This window comes from Taudactylus pleione, unplaced genomic scaffold (assembly GCF_031769625.1).
Source record: "Taudactylus pleione unplaced genomic scaffold, aTauple2 ptg000191l, whole genome shotgun sequence".
Taxonomy (NCBI): domain Eukaryota; kingdom Metazoa; phylum Chordata; class Amphibia; order Anura; family Myobatrachidae; genus Taudactylus; species Taudactylus pleione.
This window is the reverse complement of record NW_028284593.1, coordinates 444,647-453,596: the sequence shown is the minus strand read 5'-3', so window position 1 is coordinate 453,596 and position 8,950 is coordinate 444,647. Positions and strand designations below refer to the sequence as shown.

At 44.7% G+C, this 8,950-nt stretch overlaps 1 protein-coding gene across 1 annotated transcript; it reads left to right on the top strand.

The window, feature by feature from the left end:
• The first annotated feature begins 336 nt into the window (after positions 1-336).
• Positions 337-2,458, top strand: CLDN5 (claudin 5). Its single transcript, XM_088476707.1, has one exon. The coding sequence runs from the start codon at positions 538-540 to the stop codon at positions 1,183-1,185; it is 648 nt and encodes a 215-aa protein (XP_088332833.1). The 5' UTR covers positions 337-537; the 3' UTR covers positions 1,186-2,458.
• The last annotated feature ends 6,492 nt before the right edge of the window (positions 2,459-8,950 follow it).

Sequence of the window (8,950 nt, the reverse complement as noted above, 5' to 3'; positions counted from 1 at the left end):
TACCCGATACTGTGCTGCGAGTCCCCTTCCTGAGCAGAAAGAAAAACAGAACTGGCTGATCCTTAGGAGCGTTCAGCCCTGCAGTGGTCTGTCTTCTTCCTCCTTCTAATTTGTCTTTTCTCTGTTTCCCTTTCGTCCCCCCTCCTTCCTTCAGCAGGTGCTACCCTAACCCTAGCTCCTGGCAGCCCTCCACGCCTTTCTTTCCACTATGAGTAACTACTAGGTCATGCTGCATCCTATTAGTCAGCCCCTAACTTGTCATTGGCGGCCGCAAGAAGCTTGTCCCTGGGGGGAGGAGGACCTGGAGTTGGAGAGCTACTTATTAGGAGGACCGAGGAGCTCGTAGCTCATAGCTGACTCTGCCCCGGGAGGAGTGATGCACAGTTGCTAGGAGAGAGCGGAGAGCAGATAGAAGACACAGGAGCATCAGTGCACAGTACAATCTCCCAGACACTTTGGTCTGATCATACAGCACAGCAGCTACCAAGCAGTCGCAGAGCCAAGTTCTTAGTGGGCATTAAGGTGCAGTGTTCAGAGATGAGTTCTGGAGTCTTGGAGATATTCGGTCTGTCCATCAGCATCATCGGCTGGGTGGGGGTGATGTTGGCATGTGCCCTCCCCATGTGGCAAGTATCTGCTTTCATCGAGCAAAACATCGTGGTGGCACAGTTCATCTGGGAAGGTCTATGGATGTCCTGTGTAGTGCAAAGTACCGGGCAGATGCAGTGCAAGGTGTATGACTCTATCCTCGCCCTTAGCCCGGAGCTGCAGGCTGGCAGGGCACTCACTGTGCTGGCATCCATCGTGGGTCTCATCGGACTGCTGGTCACTGTAGTGGGAGCTCAGTGCACCACCTGCTTCCAAGGCAGCAGCATGAAAAGCCGGGTGGTGTTTGCAGGAGGAATCATCTACATACTGACCGGACTGCTGGTCCTTATCCCGCTGTGCTGGATCGCCAATATCGTGATCAGGGAGTTCTATGACCCCCTTGTGCCCGCTTCCAGGAAGAGAGAGATGGGGGCAGCTCTGTACGTTGGTTGGGCGGCTACTGCTCTCTTGCTTCTGGGGGGCATCCTACTCTGCTTTACATGCCCGATTAAAGGGCAGCTCACACCGCCTGTCAAGTACTCTGCCTCCCGGAGGCCGACTTCCAACGGGGACTATGATAAGAAGAACTATGTGTAACAGGGAGTCCCGGACACTGCTCATCCTGCCCCCATGTGCGGCGCTGTGGCAGCCCTTTGCAGTGCTGGAAGGCACCGGTCCTCACCCCTGTGTAGATGAATGGTACAAGCACATGTCATCATGGGCTGCCTGCGCCCTTCTCTGCTTGTTACAACGGATATCCACAGGGACCTCAGTGTAACTCATCACACATTGATACTGGAATACCTGGCATCTCTCTCTTTTGTGATCTGACTTTCCATGTCTTCACATTGTATATATAAGGCATATGTATATGTAGGAAAAGTTACCCATTATTAGGAATATATCATCAGTTCGCACAATTGCCGTCTGTAAGAACATTGCCAATGGTGAGATATTCCGGGCTGTCATTGCTACCAGAGCAGACTGTATAGGGTGACTAAACTTGTGCCTTCTCCCTGCCCCCTGCGCCATACAGGACCTGCATACAGTTAGGGTAAAGTTGCTGTGAGCCCCAGTGTCCTTTACAGTAAGCTCGAACTGGAAAACCATTGTGCTCGGCCACTAATAGGAAAACTGGACAAGTAACCCTGGATTGTTTGAGACGACCAGTGACTAACACTAGGTTAAAGAAGAAGGGTTACATGTAATTACAAAGGACGAGGGGAGAATGACCTGTCCCAAAGTTTTCTGCAAATCAACTTTTAATGCTGCAAATGAGGGCACACGCAGTGGAAATCTCATTCCTGTTAAGCCTATTAAATAATTGCATAAACATTTTAATTACTTCTTCAAATAGTAACAATTTCCAAAACTAATGGTAAATATAATTTATGCAACTCTAACTGCTAAGTACCTTGCAGTGAGTTGCTTGATGAAAATGTGTATGTACAATATGCAGATGAGGATTAAACAGTGTTCACACATTCGTTAATTCAAAAGTAATTAAAATACCATGGTGTTGTATATCGACATGTAACACTAGGGAGTCAGAGAACAGTTACTGTGATTTACATTGTTCCCAGGGTATGAAAAAAAAATGTTTCCAAATCTTGTAAATGTGTAATTCTTCTTTTATTCACAATACATTTCAGAGTGTAACCTGGGATTCATCTCACACTTTCTTTGAACAACTGGAAATATATCAACAATGCAGTTTTAATGAATAGGTCTTTTTGGTACCATTTTGAACTTTTACTACATTTTAATGTGTTTTATATGCTTTATTGTAATTCTGTTATAAATAAAATGTTCAGTTATTTAAATGTATGAATTTTGCAAAAAGGTCTACCAAAGTCTCTGTATTTTCAAAAATAATAAATTACATTGTTTTTAAGGATATAATTGTGTGGCGTTTTTTTGTGACAAGTAAATGGACATGCAAACCTACTAACTGTCCTGGTTCTAGTACACATTCCTGGTGTCTAATTTGTTGCTGCGCAGGTTGTTTTTTTTCTAATTACTATGTTTCTATATCAAGCAACTGCAAAAAACTGTCTCTGGTAACACAGTTTATCTAGATGAAGTGTGTATCATGTATGAAGTGTGTATCATGTATGAAGTGTGTATCATGTATGAAGTGTGTATCATGTATGAAGTGTGTATCATGTATGAAGTGTGTATCATGTATGAAGTGTGTATCATGTATGAAGTGAAGATCAGATAAGCTGATATTCATTTATAGAAGTTATTGGACAAGCTGGAAGTGGTAGATAGTATGCACACATTGGGCCTGATTCAGGGTTCTATTTACTAAGCAGTGTTAGAAGACAGAGTGGAAAGTGATAAGGTGCCAGCCAATCAGCTCCCAACTGTCATTTTTCAAACACAGGCTGTGAGATGGCAGTTACAAGCGGATTGGCTGGTACCTTATCACTTTTCACTCTGTCTCCTAACACTGCTTAGTAAATAGACCCCTCAGAGATGTACGCAATGCCGATTTATGCGCAGATTGAGCAATTGTTCACCATTGCGCAAGCATGTCAGCCACAAGGCAATTGTTTTGCGATTATGTTCGCACAGAGAATCCATTTGCAAAGTGAGTGACAGGTAGTGAGTATTTGGGAGAGGTAACGGGTGGCTAGAAAAATGCAGGCATGTCTGACAATTTAAATACCATTTAATGGACGTGCACAAATGAGCTATTACGATCTCCTATGCAGCATGAGAGCTCTCAGTGTGTCATGAGAGCTGCAGTGGTTGCGGCTGGTCAGACTTGCTGCATATGCCGCCTGTATGGCTGCCCGATCTGCATCAATGTTACCCATGGTTAGGTTGTTGTATGTTGTCGGGTGAATATGAGAAGGTAACAGTGGGCATGCTAAGGCTCAGGTAAGCTTTGGAAACATTAGCATATTTTTGCAGCTACGTTCCATGCAGAATCATAGATGTGATTGCATTAGCGTCTGTCTCTGAAACAGGACCTTTGTAAATTAGCCATTTTACCCAACAGCTGTTCGTCCACATTTGGCTCACTTGAACCTCCACAAATGGATTCAGATCACTCCGCACATGGGCAGATATCGAGCCACATTCTTAATTTTTCATGTCTTTATTTTGATTTACACACATCTTAATATGCAATCTTAAACATTGTGGATGGATGTGCCAGGAGCAAAAACATGCATCAAACATAATCAACTTGATAACAACCCATCTTGCATAGACACAGGAGTTATATTTTCAAATATACATGTAACCCAAAATAAGATGTATCTGAAAGGGCTGTTCTTAACTTGCGTTTACATGCTTACATGCCCTTGTCATTGTGAATGCTCCTGATCAGCCTCGCAGAGCACAAGGGGCTGCAAGTGTTAAATAGGAGCAGCTGCAAATACTGACAGAAGCTGTGTGCATGGGCAGCACAACATCATTTTCCACAATATGAATGGCTAAGTAACAAGAGTATCGGTTGGTTTGAATAAAAAAATGGTCAATATCTATGAAGAGGCTATTGATTATCATCATTGGCTGACAATATATAAAATATCATTTTGCGATCTTATGGCTGAGAAAGTGTTAAATGATTTGTAAACAGCACATAGTACTACAGTACTTGAGCGTAAGCTTATTTAGATCAAGGATAACGCATTGTATTCTGCTGTTGCCATAGATACCTGATGGCAGTGCATTACAACTAATCCCAGACATCAGGTGTTTCCGTCACTGGATTTGTAGCTCTTAAAGGGCACTGCATCAGAATATGTCACTTTGCATCCAATGTCTTTCCATTCTTATTGTTACATTGGCACACAATCCTTCACAAGGTAACATTCTGTAATGTTCTGCTCAACTGATAACATGTATTATTACTGTTATTAGTGTCTTTATTATATAGCAACAATGATGTTAAGCTATGATAGATAGACATTGCCCTTGTCAAGGTAAACATACACCTTTTATTGGTTGAGATACAGCTACAAACTTAGAGCCTAATTCAGACCCGCTCGCGAGCGCTGAGTGCTCGCAAGCGGGTCAATGGTGCCCTAATGCGCATGCGCACGACGGAGGGAGCTCCGTCGTGCGCATGCGCGAGACCCGCATAGCGACAGCCAAGCTGTCGCTATGGGTCTCGCACCAAAGGGGGCGTGCTGTCGATGGTGAGTGACAGCACGCACCCTTTGGTGGGCATGCCGGGGGCGTTGCTGCCCAGACGGAGGCGTTCCCATGGGAACGCCTACCGTCTGGGGCCGGCCCTACTGACATCACTAGTGATGTCAGTGGGAGTGCTTTTGGCTCTGATAGAGCCAAAAGCACTCCTGGGCTTGCGATAGCGAGACCCTACCGCAGGGTCTCGTCGCAAGCCCGATGGTCGCGATGGTGACCATCGCGACCATCTTTTTGGCCGCTCGCATAAGCTGTGGGTGGTCACCCACAGCTATGCGAGCGGCCAGGAGGCCGCTCCAGTTTTAGGTTGGAGGGCCCTGATTCAGAGCGAGCGCTCTGGTCAGAGCGTCCGGCTCTGAATCAGGCCCTTAATTTCTTCATAAGGATACATTTTGGCTAATTTAATAACTTGGTGCTAAGAATAATTTGATGTAACCCATAAAAAAAAACCCAGCATATTGTTTGCACCATGTTGATGATATTATGGCTTACGTGTGCAGAAATAACCTACATTTCTTGGTACCGGATAGCTTTTGGGGTCTATATAACAAGCAGTGATTAGACAGAACTCTGGAAAAAAAACTTTTAGCAAAAAATAAAAAAGCTATTTTGCTGCTTCATTGTATTTATGAACTACTAAATGCCGGAGAAATCACAGATCTGTCTGGAGCTAACTTATTAAGGGGCCCATTTATTAATGATCGCATTTTGCAATGTGATCAGGGCATCCAGTATTGCCCATGATCGCATTGCAAAATGCGATCATACCGGCTGAATGTATGTACCGGCACATGCAGGGAGACGAGCTCCAAAAGGAGCCCGTCCCTGCGATGTGGCCGGAGTGCATGAGGGACTGCTGCGCATGCGCAGTCCCACGGACTGCGCATGAGCGGCGCCCATTGCCGGCGGAGGGATCTGGGAGATCCCTCCGCCGGCTGAAATGCGGTAAGTCCCCATAGACTACAGCGGCTAACGCTATCTTCAGATGGCGTCAGCTGCGGGGACCAATTTGGCAGCATCGCATCCCCTGTAGAAACCTACTTAATATTTGCGGTTAACCCTCAGAACACCTGTTAAATCTCATTAAGCTGCAAATAACCACTGATAAATGGGCCCCTATGTACCACGCAGGCAGATATCACTACTTCCATTTTCTGGCATTGTTAAGCTGCTGGTGATCAATCGCCAATCAAGGAGGTTTTTTCTTGGTTTTCCGAATGAGCCCCAATATGGCAAATTGTGGTGGTACATTATTTAGCATCACTGCAATATGCAGGGATATATAGGGGTCTATTTATCATAAAATATTTGTGGCATATTCCCCCAAAACAACCATTTTTGGGGAATATGCTGCAAATATTTAATGACCCCCAAATATATTTGCTGTGGTCCCTCCATTTCCAACACCATCCACAATCCCCATAGGTTTTATACATTCTGAAGATGGCGCTGTGCTGCTGCAGCCTATGGGCTACACTTCACACTATTTACCCTCAGAGGGTTCTCTGCTATTTACAGTAATACATTTGGGTGATATTATAGCATACTGCAATGCGATCACGGGCGCTAATATCGCATCCAGATCGCATTGAGTATGTGATTCTTGATGAATGGGCCCCATAAGGAGAGTCACTGTTGGGCTACTGCCACCTTGATAAATATACTTCGCTTGTATCTTTTAATACCAGTATATCCAAAACAGGGATGGGAAAGCTTCAACATGTTCTCAATGTGCTGTAATTCATTAAGGACTCATTAATAGAGTTTAAGAACAGTGGGCCTGATTCAGCACGGATCGCAATTGCAATCGCAGCTGCGTAATCACACACAATGCAGCTGCGAAAATATGCTAATGTCTGCCACAGCTCAGCCAGCATTGAGACAGCCACTACTGCTTTCTCACATCCGTACTACCTCACAGTCCTGCGTATACATCGGTAACATCAAAGCACATCGGCCTGTCATGCACATATACAGCAGATCTGACCTGTCGCAGAAATTGCAAGTCTTGTCGCATTGAGCAGGCAATTGCAATGGCTAATTTATGCACGCCCATGCGACGGCGTTCAAACGCCTGCGTTTCTGCAACCACTCCCCCATCACCATCCTCAAACACTCACGGCCTGTCACTCACTCTGCGATGGATTCCTAACTGTGTGCGTAATCGCAATGCGATTGCAGTGCACGTTCAGTGTGGTGCATATGCATGCGCAGTACGCAACAATAGTCCGGTCTGCATATGCGGTTGCGATTTCCATCCGTGCTGGATCAGGCCCACTATTTGCAATGTAAAAGGTTGACTTCAATAATACCTGTTGTATCAAAAACCTACAGTACTGCATGGCTGCATTGGGAACAGTGTTACCTGTAAAAGGAATGGGATTGTATTGCCGGCTGGCTGAAGGGAGGAAATCCCGACAGCGAAGGTAAGTACAGCTAATCCCTCCCCTCTCCCCCCGTAACCCTCCTTTAGGGGTGCCTAACCCTAACCTCCCCCCTAGTGCCTAACCCTAACTTCCCCCCGTTAGTGCCTAACCCTAACGCCCCCTCCCCGCAGCTTAAACCTAACCCTCTTGGGGGGGTGCCCAACCCTAACCTCCCCCCTAGTGCCTAACCCTAACTTCCCCCCGTTAGTGCCTAACCCTAACACCCCCTCCCCGCACCTTAAACCTAACACTCTTGGGGGGGTGCCCAACCCTAACCTCCCCCCGGGGGTGCTTAACCCTAACCCCACTTCCCCTAGCCTATCCCTAACCCTTCCCAGGGGGGTGTCTAACCCTAAATCTCCCTGGGGTGCCCTAAACCTAGCCCTAGCAGGGATTCCGGTGTTGGGATTGTGACAAGTGTAACCAGTGGCAAACGCAGGATTTCTAGAGGGGGGTTTCCAAATGCTTGATTTTAGAGCGAGTGTGGCCAGTCCATGAAGAGGGCAGGATTAGTACTTATCCAGCTTTAATATGTTACATACAAAGTATATTGTGTTGCATAATTCCAGCATATACAGGATAATTCCAGCATATACAGGACCAGCGATCACAGTAAGCTATTAGATGCGGCAGTAGATCTGTCTGAACAGAACGTTTTTCTTCAGATCTGGGCATCATTCCAGAGCATTGGATAAAGTCCGGAAGTCTGGGGGAGCAGCAGAAGAACCTAGCACTGCCCTGGACATATATATGTACATATTGGTCTCCTTATGTAATAGATAGTGTATTATTATACAGTATTAATAATTAACCCTATTGATCGTCTATAGCAGTGTACCCCTAAACAGTGCATGTTTTCCACATGTCCTAGTTGGTGCACAGGTATATTTATTACTAGCTGACACATTTTAAAAGATCCACAGGTGGTGCTAATCATTTTGTGATATTGAGAAGAACATGCAGCGCTAGTAACATTCTATTATATTACTATTTCTACTGTGGTCATATTGTGTGCTGGGGAGGGGGGTTTCCAGGCAGACGGAACCCCCCCCTGCTTTTGCCTATGCAAATAACTACATCCCCTGTAAAACATACCTGCATTGTTTTCCTTGCTGACAGTAAGCCAGCAAGTCAAAAAGAGAAAAGTAGACTCTTTTTGGGGGGAACTACTTGTTGTTTTGTTATAATATTAAAAATTAACTATTACTAATGTTCTTAAGATACATTATCTTAAGTACACTCTTGTGTACAACTTTCATTATCACAATATCGCTTCCTATCCGTCCCCTAGGAGACGGATAGGAAGCTATATTGTGATAATGAAAATTAGTCATACATCTTATCTGTGTGATTGGTGATACAACTTTGTGCTAGAAGGTGATGGTTACATGTCTATGTTTATTATTATTATTATCATTTATTTATATGGCGCCACAAGTGTTCCGCAGCGTCTTACAAAGTACATAAACAAATTGTAGACAAGCGACTTACATAACAATACAATACAGGACATGGATAATATACATTAGCGACCATATCACCCAGATAAGCAACAGAGCATAAGCAACCAAGTGTTAGGTGCCCTAGTGGTGAGTAAGAAGTAAATGACAAGAGGGTAGATGGCCCTGCTCGTGAGAGCTTACATTCTAAAAATGATCTGCAATCATAAGCAATTATTTATTAAGCAGGTTAAATCGCATGCGCGATGGTACTTTTGTGTGTATTGTTTCAATATATAATTTGCGGATTATGCATCTAATTGAAAGAATTAT

What these genes read in the sequence shown, in the direction of transcription:
- CLDN5 (XM_088476707.1), top strand. Translation starts at nt 538, where the DNA reads ATGAGTTCTGGAGTCTTGGAGATATTCGGTCTGTCCATCAGCATCATC.